General features: G+C 49.7%; 1 protein-coding gene across 1 annotated transcript; it reads right to left on the minus strand.

The window, feature by feature from the left end:
- Positions 1 to 251: 251 nt before the first annotated feature.
- On the minus strand, positions 252 to 14,308 carry ppp2r1bb (protein phosphatase 2, regulatory subunit A, beta b). The gene is made up of 15 exons (XM_012831598.3): positions 14,163 to 14,308; positions 13,422 to 13,512; positions 13,224 to 13,324; positions 12,423 to 12,655; positions 11,579 to 11,726; positions 10,772 to 10,927; positions 10,100 to 10,214; positions 9,835 to 9,905; positions 7,482 to 7,616; positions 6,433 to 6,606; positions 5,435 to 5,495; positions 3,391 to 3,545; positions 2,164 to 2,306; positions 1,900 to 1,991; positions 252 to 1,709 (listed from the first exon to the last, which is right to left on the minus strand). Exons 1-15 carry the CDS (start codon positions 14,238 to 14,240, stop codon positions 1,693 to 1,695), a joined length of 1,770 nt encoding a protein of 589 aa, XP_012687052.1. The 5' UTR covers positions 14,241 to 14,308; the 3' UTR covers positions 252 to 1,692.
- Positions 14,309 to 15,523: the final 1,215 nt, after the last annotated feature.

Consider the following 15,523-nt stretch of genomic DNA (forward strand, 5'->3'; position numbering starts at 1 on the left):
AGCCTGTCTGTTTTTGCTATGATGGTCCTAAAGCGTCTCCCTGAGGGCAACAGTTCAAATAGGTGGTAACCAGGGTGTGTTGAGTCTCTGAGGATACTGTGGGCTTTTCTGAGGCAGCGTGTTTTATAAATGTCCTCAAGAGGTGGAAGAGAGCAGCCAATTACTTTTTGCGCTGTGTTAATGACCCTCTGGAGTACCTTTCTCCACAGCGAGATGCCATAGCTTAGCACTGACTCCACAGAGCAGTGGTAAAAGCCATCTAGCGCTGAGTGTTAGCCATCTAGCGCGGCTGTTAACCTAGCGCTGAGTGTTAGCCATATCTAGCGCTGAATGTTAGCCTAGGCCTGAACTTCACATCATCCACACGACAACAATTTCTACTGGCTTTACATTAATGTTATCATAGAGCTATCTGCCTTTATGATCCGCCTATGACTTCACCTTTGACCCTCTGTACCAGTCTTATAAACACAAACCACAATACAAACAAACCTCTTTTTTTTTTTTTACTTTTTATTCAGTTTTCCACATATGGTGTTGGCTGTAGTCATCTGTAACGGTAAAAACAATAGAATCCCCATGAATCCACACACCACACTACCAGAGGGAATATCTAGGGCCCTAAAGACACGTGATTCTATCCCCCAATCAGGAAATTACATCACCCCCCCGCCCCACACACACACACACCCCCACCATTAAGAGTTCTTCCCAGAAAACCCTGGCTTCTGCCCCTCCCTCTGGTGCCCCGACCACTCAGACTGCCTGACTCTTTATTCACAGGAGGTGGCTAGCGCACAAGAATTACTAACACAGGACAAATACTGTTTGCTTCAGAACAAAATGAAAAAAAAAAAAAAAAAGTATTTCTTTTTAAACAAGTTCTTCCTAATGTCATTGGCACAGACAAAGATGAAGCTTGAAGCTGAAACACTAAGGGTCTCCAGCACGTTGCTGAGGTGAAAGCAAAAAGGCCAGTGTACAACTGACCACTACACCAAGGAGCATCGGGGGTGGGGGGTCTATGCCAATGAACAACACTCATCTGAGAGATGGTCCCTTACCGACAGCCCCCTCACTGGGGGGAGCAAAACAAAGATGAAGAGAAAGAAAGAAAGAAAGAAAAGAAGGCCGCAAGCGAAAGCGAAAGCTGAAAGTGTGATGGGAGCTCCGCTCTGCTCCTGGGTGGCGGTGTGTGTGTGTGTGTGTGTGTGTGTGTGTGTGTGGCGGTGTGAAGCACTTCTCTGAGCACATGGCACCTCTCTGGAGGAGCGGGGAGAGACAGAGAGGAGGCTCATTGAGAGAGGAGGCGCTTGGAGAGTGGAGGCGCATGGAAACAGTCTATGAGCCTGGTGGCCAATGCCTTTGGAGAGCACTGAACACACACACACACACACACACACACACACACACTTCAACAGTCAGGAGGGGAGGACTACTCTTGAAGCTCCCCACACAGCCACGTCACAGCGCCCCCCGCAGGCCAGGGAGGGGTGGTGGAACTGCTGGACAGGCGCTTCCATCACCGACAGGAAGGGGGGGGAGGAATGGCAGTGATGGGCAGCCCCAGAGAACAGCAGGAGAAATGGAAACAAAATGAGAAGAATGGAAAGATCAAGAGAGAGATTGACAAGATCAATAAATAGAATGCAACAGGTGTCGCTCCGTCGCACTTGACTGCTGGGGAATGCTTCAGGCCAGGACCAGAACTGAGAGAGAGAGAGAGAGAGAGAGAGAGAGAGAGAGAGAGAGAGAGAGAGAGAGAGAGAGAGAGAGAGAGAGAGAGAGAGAGAGAGAGAGAGAGAGAGAGAGAACAAGAGTTAAACACTCGCGCACACACATTTCTGAATAGACATTAATGCCTATTATATGCGCCTGATATGAGTAGGAGAGGCTCACCGCTGATGGCCTCCAGGGCGAAGTACTTGACGTCCATATCTTGATCTGTGGCCAGTTTCTCCAGCACTGGCTTCACCTCCGTCTGCAGGGAGCTGAGGGGTCACACAGAGGCCACACACACACACAATCAATGTGGGTCAGACACACACACATATACACACACAATCAATGTGGGTCAGACACACACACACACACACACACATATATATATATATATATACACACACACACACACACACACACACACACACACAGTGCACGTACTTGCTGTCCAGGACGGGTCCGATCTTCTGCAGACACTTGGCCACATTGAAGCGCACGTTGGCCACCTGGTCCACGGCCATCTTGAGCACCACTGGGAGCATGTGCTTAGTGGTGATGTCCTGGCCACACACCTCCGACAGGGACTATGGGGGGGGGGGGGGGGGAAATCACCAGTCAGACTCGCCACAACACACGTCCTCACACACTAATAGGCTCTCTGGGGAGTGACTGAATGTGTGTGTGTGTGTGTGTGTGTGTGTGTGTGTGTGTGTGTGTGTGTGTGTGTGGATCCACAGATGAGATAGGGCGATTCTTGAGCAGTGAGGTCATCTCTGACTGCTGGAACTACACCAGTGGCAGTTTACACTGTTAAGTAAGGAGAGCTCACCCGCTCCCCCTCTCTCACACACACACACACACACACACACACACACACGTGAGCTCATTCACTTGCCCTGAGCCAAGGATTTGATATGAGTCAATACCATAACTTGCCAACACAATGACATGTCTACTCCATTCAGTACCATAGGAACCTTATGGCCACATTAATAGTACAGCCAGTGATGTCAGTGGAAGGCGGCCATTTGGAAACTGAACACCCCTCCTCCAGTGCTCATAACATAGGACTATACTGAACACCCCTCCTCCAGTGCTCATAACATAGGACTATACTGAACACCCCTCCTCCAGTGCTCATAACATAGGACTATACTGAACACCCCTCCTCCAGTGCTCATAACATAGGACTATACTGAACACCCTCCTCCAGTGCTCATAACATAGGACTATACTGAACACCCCTCCTCCAGTGCTCATAACATAGGACTATACTGAACACCCCTCCTCCAGTGCTCATAACATAGGACTATACTGAACACCCCTCCTCCAGTGCTCATGACATAGGACTATACTGAACACCCCTCCTCCAGTGCTCATAACATAGGACTATACTGAACACCCCTCCTTCAGTGCTCTTAACATAGGACTATACTGAACACCCCTCCTGAACACCCCTCCTCCAGTGCTCTTAACATAGGACTATACTGAACACCCCTCCTGAACACCCCTCCTCCAGTGCCCTGACCTGACTGACGCCTCTCTCTCCCCATCATTGCTTTAAGGACCAAGCTACAAGAGTGTGGCTCACACAGGACCTGCCCACAGCCAATCATGAATGCTGTGAGAAGTGTGTGAGGGCGTGTGTGTGCACAAACACACACTCACATTGACGCAGAACAGCGTGGTCATGCGGTGCAGGTAGTTGGGGTCGTGGGCCATGCCCAGGACTTTGGGCACGATGGTATTCTGTGCCCACTCCGGCCCAAACTTCTCCACCAGCTTCTTCAGGTTTGTGGTGGCAGCCTCACGGATGGCATACACTACAGAGAGAGAGAGAGAGGGCATGGCAATTACACACACGGCATACACGAGAGAGAAAGAAAGAAAGAAAGAAAGAAAGAAAGAAAGAAAGAAAGAGAGCGTATGTCAATTACACACACACACACACACACACACACACACACACCTCAAAGATGGTATACACTACAGAGAGAGGGCATGGCAATTACACACACACCTCACAAATGGCATACACTAGACACAGAAGCAGCATGTCAACTACACACACCCTTTAGAAATGGCATACACCACAGAGAGAGTACGTCGACTACACACACACACACACACACACACACACACAGAGGGGGTTTGTGAGCGGGACAAGCACACAACTCCCTCTCAAACACTTTGTGGATGGCATTCATGGAAGACTGAAAGAAGCAGAGCCTGGCCGTTGAACACACACACACACACACACACACACACACACACACACAGAGATAACTGAAATGCCTCACAGATGAAACGCTATGTACTCAGGCCCCTAGAAAGAGGTTTCGGGTGATGTAACGGGCTTTCTGGACGCCATTTTTTTGCCATGGGTTGTGTAATGCAAACACACACACACACACACACACACACACACACACACACACAGCTGCTAAATGAAATGGAGATTATCCTGGAGCAGTAACATGGGCGTGCGTGCGTGCGTGCGTGCGTGCGTGCGTGCGTGCGTGCGTGCGTGCATATGTGTGTGTGCGTATGTATGTGTTATGTAAGGAATCAGTGGCCTGGGGGAATGGAGGATGCACAGGCAAATTCCAATGCAATCAGGAGAGAGAGAGAGGGAGGGGGAGGGAACATGTGTGTGTTAAGGACAGATACAAGCCATCAGCTGGAAAACAAAATATGGTGAAAGCAAGCAGGGGTGGACGTGGACACACACACAGACACACACACACACACACACACACACACACACACACACTTCCCCCATGGCAAGCAGAGGTTTCTACCCTGAACTCTACCCTAGATTTTGCAACTTGAACTGGACCACTGAACTAGTCGTGTGAAGAGCCTATAGGGGCTGTGTCCAGGCTGGACCGCACCACACCACCTCTCTGGACCGGACCGTTTACGGAGACACAGAGAGGCCTCCGTCAAACAAACAACTTTTGTACAAATACGACCATCTACGGAGTTTGGTCCGCCGCCATCTTTTTTTTTTTTATTGCTTTGCAACACCCACAACCGTCAGAGAACCATAAATGAAAACGAGTCCGTCGAGGCAACTGCGTGACCACGGAGTAACGGAGTCGTAGAAGTTTATTTCGGCCTTTACAGTTACACTGTTAACTCATTAATCACTCTGGACCAGCACCTCCTCTCTGGGACAGACAATGCTGAGCAGCACCATCCTCTCCCTGTCTCGTGATGGCAGGTGAGGATGAGGAATCACAATGATGAAGATGAATCCAGAGGCCACTGGGGAAAGGGAGCACTGACCTAGCCAACTCATCTAACCCAGCCTCTGCGCACACACACACACACACACACACACACACACACACACACACACACACGCACACGCACACGCACACACAACCACTTTCAGCTCCCACTGAATGTGTGCGTGTGTGTGTGTGTGTGTGTGTGTGTGGTGCCAGGGCAGTGTGCATGTTTCCAGCAATGCACTGTGGGGAAACGTTAGCAGTGGCTTGCTGGTGAAATAACCCTGAAGTGCTGCTCCCTTCATTACCAGATGGTGGTAAGACCTAATACATACACACACACACACACACCCACCTGAAGAAAGCAGCTGATGAGACAGGAATAGCAGGAGGGGCTGACGGTACTGTGTGTGTGTGTGTGTGTGTGTGTGTGTGTGTGTGAGTGAAATGGGGTTCTTTGGGAATGTGGGGCTTACCATGGTCAACGAGCCAGGCCATGCAGAGGGAGTTGAGCTTCTCATCGAAGAACTCCACACCCTGAAGGAGAGACAAGAGAGCATCAGCAATAGCGCACGCACACACACACACACACACACACACACACACACACACACACACACACACAGAGAGAGCTGCCTCTACAACAGCCATATCTGAGGATAGCCAGCTAGAAGGAACCCTATTAGTTACAGAAGGTTCTAACCAGGCCTTAGAAGCTTCCTTAGAATAGAATTTGTCCATGAGAGTTGGAACACATGATCTAAAATGATAGCCCAATTAGTTCTGGCTTGGCTTGTGACTGGCTCAGGGGGACTCCATGCGGTGCCATCTCGTCATGCCCGTAGCGTCACCTTACATAAGTGTGTGTGTGTGTGTGACCTGCAGGAGCCCAGTGACAAACAAAGAGCTGCTTGTCTGTGCAGAGGGAAAATAAACACCTCACACACAGGGATGCCTTCTGTTTGTCTGTGCAGAGATGAAATAAACACCACACACACACACACACACAGGGATGCCTTCTGCTTGTCTCTGCAGAGAGGAAATAAACACCTCACACACACAAACACACACAGGGATGCCTTCTGTTTGTCTGTGCAGAGAGGAAATAAACACCTCACACACAGGGAGGCCTTCGTGAGGAAGGGCTTTGTGTCCAGTCATTGTCCCCATTCTGGGTCTACTTTCCAATGAAAAGCTAAATACTTGTTCACAAAAAGGAATATCTCTAGAACACACACACACACACACACACACACACACACACACACACAAATAAAGATAGCCAACACAGCATCATTTCAACAACAGAAACTTGAGAGCATGTCACTGCAGCAGACTGTGCCGCCCTTCCTGTAGCCCACTGCATACTCACACACACACACACACACACACACACACCACACGAGAAGCCCTTCACTGCAAACACATAAACACACACACATAAACACACACATAAACACGAGAAGCCCCTCACCAGTTGCCCTGCCAGGAGGGGCATGTACTCGATGATGGCCAGCCGCACCCTCCACTTGGCGTCCTCGGCCAGCTCCACGATGGCGGGCAGCAGGGACTGGGACAGCTGGCGGATGCCAATCACCTCGTTCACACAGTCCAGGTTGGAGATGATGTTCAGACGCACCTCAGGGCACTGGAGCAGGATGAGAGGAGAGGAGTCACATAGAGTACAAGAGAGTAGGAGTGTGTGTGGCCTCTGTTTAGGTGTGTGTCATGATGCACGTTTACTGGTCCCCTGTGGACATTTTGGGCCCTGTGTGTGTGTATGTATGTATGTGTCATGATGCACGTTTACTGGTCCCCTGTGGATATTATGGGCCCTGTGTGTGTGTGTGTGTGTGTGTGTGTGCGTCATGATGCACGTTTACTGGTCCCCTGTGGATATTATGGGCCCTGTGTGTGTGTGTGTGTGTCATGATGCACGTTTACTGGTCCCCTGTGGATATTATGGGCCCTGTGTGTGTGTGTGTGTCATGATGCATGTTTACTGGTCCTCTGTGGACCCCCTCTCTGCTTCGTCTCCCCCACAAGTCATCTAAACTCCAACAGCCAATAGAAACACAAACGTGCAGCTAACTGTGTTTAAACACTCAGAGTACAAGGCTGTTAAACATTCACAAGAGCACTCAAGTCCTAAACACACACACACACGCCTGCTAGATGAAAGTGCCTGTGCTAGAGGAATACTGCCAACACTCTGTCCTGTAGCTGAACTTCAGATGTGTGTGTGTGTGTGTGTGTGCGTGTGTGTGCAGGTTAGTAAAACCCCTGCGCATGAAGGCTTCAGGCGTCTGCAAGGCTAAAAGTGTCCCTTGCGGCTCTCCGTCCAGCAGCTGGTTCAAACCTCGTCCTTGAGCTGGACCAGGAAGAGCTCAACTCCAGTGTGTGTGTGTGTGTGTGTGTGTGTGTGTCTCACCTCATCCTTGAGCTGGGCCAGGAAGAGCTCAACTCCAGTGTGTGTGAGTGTGAGTGAGTGTGTGTGCGCGTGTGTGTGTGTGTGTGTCTCACCTCGTCCTTGAGCTGGGCCAGGAAGAGGGGCAGCAGGTGCTCCACGGTGTTGTCTTTCCCCAGGATGGTGGACAGGCCCATGATGACGGACGCTAGCGCAGACTTCACGTGCTGGTTCGTGTCAGTCACCAGCTCCTGCAGGACACACACACACACACACACACACACAGGTCAGAGGGACAGAAAGAGAGAGAGAGAGACAGTGCAGGCTGTAGTGGCATCTGCTGGCAGGGCCAATGGCCCCCCGGTGAGTGACAAGCCATCTCACTTAATCCCAAACGCTAAAACTCCACTCGTCATTTCAGCCACACACACACACACACACACACACACACACACACACACACACACACAGCTCTCTAGTCATTTCAGCCACACACACACACACTGCTCTCTAGTCATTTCAGCCACACACACACACACACACACACACACTGCTCTCTAGTCATTTCAGCCACACACACACACACACTGCTCTCTAGTCATTTCAGCCACACACACTCCACACTTAATGGACAATTAAAGCAAAAATTCCACCACTTCTCAAAAACCTATTGCCTAGCTTTTATATTTCCCTGGAATTACAGACTGAGGAGAGGAAACGTGACGTTCCCAAACTCTTGCGAGATTCCCATGGGTGCAGAGAAGTGTGTGTGTGTGTGTGTGTGTGTGTGTGTGTGTGTGTGTGTGTAATGGGTTTGAGCTGCGAGACGTCACGACCCACATTGTTTACTAGGTAAATGGGATCTTTGAAGTGGCGCTGTTAATGACTAGCTTACATCTGTGCACCCACACAGTCCAAACAGTATTTACAGCACGCACACACACACACACACAGGCTAGCCTCCTCTACGTGACCTTTACCCCGGCACATAGTTGTAGTGGTGTGAGCCGCACTGGTGGGGTGGGGTGGGTTGGGTGTGTGTGTGTGTGTGTGTGTGTGTGTGTGTGTGTGTGTGTGTGTGTGTGTGTGTGTGTGTGTGTGTGTGTGTGTGCGCGCGCGCGTGCTAGGCACATGTTTGTTTCTTCATCTGGTATGTGGGTCAGATTGGAGCATCACGCAGCCCTTGGTGACGCTGACACACACGGAGAGGCGCTAATGTGTGTGGTTACCTCTGTGGGGCTGGCGTACGGATGGCACTCTTAACACAGGACTGGCAAACACACACTGCCAGGGATGGTGGTCTGTGCCACCACACACACACACACCCTCTACCACACACACACCCTCTCCCACACACACCCTCTCCCACACACACCCTCTCCCACACACACCCTCTCCCACACACACACACACACCCCCTCTCCCACACACACACACACCAGGATCTGCCTCCAAACTACAGCCCAGCAGCCTCAGGGGAGGAATCTCACAGGGGCAACAGTGCCCCCTGCTGGATAAGGGCTCCGGGGACATGACACTGACTCCACACTGCTCCTCACACTGGGGCAGGAGAAAGGGGTTAGGGGCAGGAGAGAGGGGTTAGGGGCAGGAGACAGGGGCAGGAGAGAGAGGGGTTAGGGGCAGGAGAGAGAGGGGTTAGGGGCAGGAGAGAGGGGCAAGGGGCAGGAGAGAGGGGCAAGGGGCAGGAGAGAGGGGCTAGGGGCAAGAGACAGGGGTTAGGGGCAGGAGAGAGGGGCAGGAGAGAGGGGTTAGGGGCAAGAGACAGGGGTTAGGGGAAGGAGAGAGGGGCAGGAGAGAGGGGTTAGGGGCAGGAGAGAGGGGCAGGAGAGAGGGGTTAGGGGCAAGAGACAGGGGTTAGGGGCAGGAGAGAGGGGTTAGGGGCAGGAGAGAGGGGCAGGAGTGAGGGGTTAGGGGCAGGAGAGGTATGGAGATCATGACTGGCCTGTATGGAACAGAGCCAGCCTAGTATCTGCCCTCCACATGCAGGACTGACATTAACTGTATATCTGGCTAGAGATGGGGCATTAACTGGTGAGAGACGGGGCATTAACTGTACATCTGCCTAGAGACGGGGCATTAACTGTACATCTGCCTAGAGACGGGGCATTAACTGTATATCTCAGCACTGGATAGAGATGGGCTCTCAGGTCTGATTGCGGTTACTGATTAATCAGCCTCTCAGACGGACACACACACCTTGCCAACAGGAGCACAATCACACACACACGCCTCGCACACAGGAGCACGATCACACACACGCCTTGCTAACAGGCGCACGATCACACACACAGGAGCACGATCACACACACGCCTTGCCAACAGGAGCACGATCAAACACACGCCTTGCACAGAGCATCACGATCACACACACGCCTTGCTAACAGGAGCACGATCACACACGCCTTGCACACAGGAGCACGATCACACACACGGCATCATGTGTAGTACCTTCACACAGGGCAGGAGGTGAGTCATGATGATGGTCTCCCTGCCATCCTCTGGCAAATTCTCACAGAACTCTGTGGACAGAAAACACACATGATCAACACACACACACACACACACACACACACACACACACACACACACACACACACACACACACACACACACACAAACACACACAAACACAGAGAGAGACTGCACACGCACACACACACACTGCACTAGCCACCAGGTTAACTCCTCTACCTAATGGAACAGCAGTTCTCACCTTTGACCTTATTGGCAGCAGCTGCACGGACCTCAGCCTCGCAGTCCTTCAGAAGGTTCTGGAAGGCGGGGACCAGGTCATTCTTGGTGATCTCAGGCCCAACTGCCGTTTGCAACTGGAAAAAAAGCAGAAACAAAACAATTGCCCAACATTCTTCACCTATTGTCCAACATTCCTCAACTATTACCCAGCATTCCTGGAGTCACTGGGAGGAGAAATGCTAAAAAAAGAGAGCTTTAAATTACTGTGGCCCAGGTGCTTCAGACAGAAAGAGACAGACAGAGTTGACAGCGACCTGTGACCCTGATCACCTGCTGATCATTCCTGGAGGCCCAATGGCAGCATGAGGAGGCCCTCTGCACCAGTGGCATTATTAACCACACCAGGAGTCAACGTGGCAGATGACCTGCTAGTCATTAAGGTTCCCTATCACCACTAGCAATAACCCACACAGCAACAGCTGTCTTTGGAGGGGAACTGCCCCCTAATGCAATAACCCACAGATAAAACAGCTGTCTTTGGAGGGGAACTGCCCCCTAATGGGGCTAGAACCTGCCCTGGGCCCGGAGCAGATTCACTGACATGGGAAGGAGCATGGCATAGGGCTGATGACTGACTGTCACACAGAGGGGCTTCACTGTTCAGTATTTCTAGCGGCGTGTCGCCACTCACCTCAGAGAACTTGTCGGCCACCATGTAGCGCACCCTCCAGGACTTGTCCTCGGCAGCCTGGCGCAGGGTGGGCATGACCAGCGCCTCCAGGTCCTCCTGGGGCAGCAGCGTGGCGATGCTCACGCACGCCTCCACGGCCAGCAGACGCACCGAGTCCTGAAAGAGAGCGCCAGAGCCACGCGTTCATTCAAACATGTTTCTGATCAGGTGCTGCTGTGGGGTTACAACGGGCAGCCATGTACTGTTGCTAGGCAACAGGCCCTAGAGAAAGAAAAGCAATCCTCAAAACGGCTTTAAAACATCATTAGAAACGGATCCTCATGTTCCTGTCAGCAGTCAGAGAAGATTCTTCCCAGTTCATATAAATATTCGTTTAGGCTAAACCCCCTCCGCTCCTAAAGTGGAGCGTCGTTCCCTTTCGCATTCCAGGGGCTCTGGGGAGGGGGTTAAATAGGCCCAAGCCCCTGAACACATCATCTTAAGCTCCCCGCTCTCCCAACGCCTCTTCCCAAAGGGTGTCTGAAGTGTGGAGAAAAGTCATTACCACACAATGTTTGGCTTAGAGGCTTGTGTCTGTGAAACAATGCAGTAATGTCAACTGTTTAGTCTGGTGTTCACGCAGCAGTACACAAAAGCTTAGTCTGCATGTGACACTGCTCATTTCCACAAGTCACTGGCCAGTGTTGGTGTTTACAGATGCCCCAGATGATCAGCGTCTGGTGTTAAAACCACAGCCTGCTGGTGTGAGCCAGACGTCAGAGGGATTAGAGTGTGTGTGTGTGTGTGTGTATGTGTGTGTGTGTGTACCTGCTCATCAGAGGCCAGCGCGGTGAAGAGGGAGATGATGTCGCTCTTGACGTACTCCAGCTCCAGAACTTTGGCGAACTCTCCCAGCTTGGAGGCGGCCGCACGCCTCACCATAGGTGTGTCATCAGAGCACAGGGTGCGGAAATGTCTGGGGTGGGGACCAGATTAAAGAAACATTAGGGACCATTAAACAAACCCGCGGAGACCAGGAACTCAGGAGCACACTGGAGAGCAGCGTGTGGAAATGTTAGGGGGGGGGGAAGAGACCTCCAGAGACCGTATCAAAACATGCCCCTACCACCCATTAGACACATGCATACACACATGTGCCAAAGGACAGCAACACCAGCAGAAACTAGATTTAATTCAAAAGCCATCAGAGACCTCCACACAACCCAAGACCAGCAGAAAGTACATTTAAAAGCCAGAGACCTTCACACAACCCAAGACCAGCAGAAACTAGATTTAAAAGCCAGAAACCTTCACACAACCCAAGACCAGCAGAAACTAGATTTAAAAGCCAGAAACCTCCACACAACCCAAGCCCAGCAGAAACTAGATTTAAAAGCCAGAGACCTCCACACAACCCAGTGGAGACACGAGAACTCCAAATAGGACAGGACTCAGCTAGACCATAGAGCACATTAAAAAACTTTACAGGCAAACAGAAAAAACAAATCCATCAGAGCCAAAAAGGAGTGCTGCTGTGTCTACATCTGTATCTACCGAGAGATGCTACTGGGTGGGTATACTCACTGCTTGTAACTACTGAGAGAAGGTTACTGGGTGGGTATACTCACTGCTTGTATCTACTGAGAGAAGGCTACTGCAGGGGTATACTCACTGCCTGATCTCAGCCTTGACGGTGCTGGAGACGCGGGGGTAGCAGACGCTGAAGAGACCGCAGGCGGAGGTGCGGGAGGTGAACCAGTCTCCGCTGGCCAGCCTCTTCACCAGAGGCTCAAAGTGCACCTCCAGGTCCACGGGGGAGTGCTCCTGGGAGATCTTACGCAGGGACTCCACGGCCTTGTCGCGCACCACCGTCTCCTCCACCGTGGCCAGGCTCTCCAGGGGGGGCTGGGGGAGAGGGAGAGAGAGGGAGGGCGACTTCAGTCAGTGGTGACAAGTGACAGACACACTCAACAGGTTTTTCTTTCTGGGATGGGCAGGGTGCAGTCCCCCCAAGGCACACTACATAATCCGGACGGTTAAGTTGTCGAAGATGAAGGTCAGCAACAAGGAAGATGCAGTAGCTGTGTGCTTAACATACAACACATGATAACCTTTCTCTGCTCTGAGATAATGCAGTAGCTGTGTGCTAAACATACAACACATGATAACGTTTCAGTAGCTGTGTGCTTAACATACAACACATGATAACGTTTCTCTGCTCTGAGATGATCCCCATGAGCTTTCTGCTACGAATAGACATCAAGGCTTAAAACATTCTTTGCACTTCCTAAATGATAATAAAAATGGCTAGAACACACAGTGCACTCAAACCTTAACATGAGTGCTTCTCTCTGGGGGGAAACCTGTGCATGTGAGTTAGTGCGCTGCTGTGTATGATCACTGTGGGGTCTCACAGCAAATCCAGTGAAGCCAGTGTATGTCAGCCACTGCGGATGGAGATGTGGGGTCTTACCAGGAGGCAGTGGACATACTCTGGGCCGCCCACCAGCATGGTGAAGTTGCCCAGCTGCTCAGCCAAGGCCAGCAGGACCTCATCTTCATCGTAGATGGTGTCTGAAATCAGCAGAAGAGTTGGAACATGAGGGCCCCGGTTGTTTTGCTTCATAACATTAACTGCGCCGTCCTTCCAAGAATCAGCCCAATGCCTTACCAGTGAGGAAGGGAAGCAGCTCCGTGCGGGTCCGCTCCACTCCTAACGCCAACGCGATGGTGGACAGCTTCTTAATGCTGTTCAGCCGTAACTGCAGAGCAAGGGCGGTGGTTATTAATTAAGGGTTCAGGACAACTCGGCAGCAGTGCATCTGCACTTAACGGAGAGTAAACAACCTTTCCCTACACAGTTTTGTCGCCAACACACAGGTTTTGCGTGTGTGGGCGAGGCATTATGAGGGCGTTTGGCTTCCAGGAGGCCGGTACCATAGTAATAGGCCACACAAACTTTTAAAGATCATTTTTATTGTTCATGTTAATGAAACGACTAACTGGTGTCTTCCACCCTGACGCAGCCTCCTGTCTAGCCAGCTGACATTTCTGTCTCTTGACTACTGGCTGACTAGCTGACAGATAGCTAACGATAGGCTAACCAAACCCTTGAAGCTCAACACTTGACTGTGGCGCCAGTAACATATACACACACCTGGCAAATAAGATAAATGTATCCCCATGTATTGTTAATGTAAACATTAACAACAGGACCCCGTTTAGGTTAGGGTTAGTCCGATGGTAACTTGTCTTGGTTAACGTTAGCTAAAACAGCAATAGCTAACACTGGCTAGCTAGTTAGCTAGCTAACCAGCTAGCGTGTCGTCTTCAAATGAATGAGAAATGGACGCCGTTGTGAAAAATCATGCATAATTTCCAAAAATCTTTAAATTGTTTGCATTGTCCTTACCTGGACGTCTTCATTTCGAAGCTCGTCGATTAAAACGGCTATTGGGTAAAGCGAATCGTCTCCATCAGCTCCTGCCATTTTGGATCTGTTTGTTGAAGCTTCCGCCTACTGCCGACTACGGGGTTTCTGAGAGAGGGACAATCCGCACCAGGGGCTTAAGATCTGTCTGCTATGTCATCAGAGCAACTGGCCCAATTTCCACTACAATAAACCACATTCTAGGCCTTCTCTGAACATTTATCAGCCTACATTGATTTTATGTAAAGCACTTTAAAATGCAACTCTTGTACGAAATGTGCTATATAAATAAAGTCTTACTTACTTACTACATGTCAGATTGTGTAAACTCAATCAATCAATCAATCAATTTGTTTATTTGATCAAGAGGGACAGTGTACATTCATGAACATTAAAATGTAAATGCACCCAATTATAGCCAAAAGGCTAGTTTCCATTGGCAGTCCCCCTGCCAGAGTGAAAAAGGCTATACAACCTAAAAAAGGCATTAACGTATATTAAACATAACATTGACAATAAATAAAAAAAATAAAAAATAAATAAGATACAATAAAATAAAATACAATCCTAATATACAAGTTCTACTGCTATACAAGTTCTACTGCTTACCCACTAGTGATCACATTTTTGGTTATTTATCAACCATGTTTTGAGATTACCTTTAAAACAGTTAAATGAGGTTAAACTGGCTCAGAGCCCGATCTTAAACCATATTAATCCGTTTGCAGCTAAACACAAACAGGACTAGTCGAATCTAAATATGTATCTTGTTTGGCTAACACATAGACCTAATTATAACGTTGAGACGAAGACATATGATGTTTTTTTAATGAAACTTTTATTCTTTTGAGGAACATCCACAGATTACTTGTTTTTCCCTTTCAGTGTAGACTCTAAACTGTATGTTGACATAAAAGCCCATAATAATAATAATAATAATAATAATATACTTCATGGCCTATACACATGTCATCAATGTCACATACTGTTAGATACACTAACATGTCGTCACATATGGATGGAAAATGCTGTTAAAAATGGCAAAACAAGAGTGATGCTTCTATGGCATCCACAAGGAGGTAAACAAAAATGAGGGCTACAAGCACATGACTATAGAGCCCCTATCTGTTTTTCTTCTGTAAATACATGGCCTGGCAGCTGTTATGCTACATCTAAAATGAGATATATTGTCATGTTATTATGCAACACTTATTTAAACACCAAATATTTTACTTAAGTTCATGTAAACAGGAAGGTCTGGGTCACCATTTGAGGAAGAGTGTTTAGTCTAGCAACACAGAGCTACATGCTACACTCTACACTCTAATTCACTCACATGTTTT

This window comes from Clupea harengus, chromosome 17, assembly GCF_900700415.2.
Source record: "Clupea harengus chromosome 17, Ch_v2.0.2, whole genome shotgun sequence".
In the NCBI taxonomy this organism is placed as follows: Eukaryota; Metazoa; Chordata; class Actinopteri; order Clupeiformes; family Clupeidae; genus Clupea; species Clupea harengus.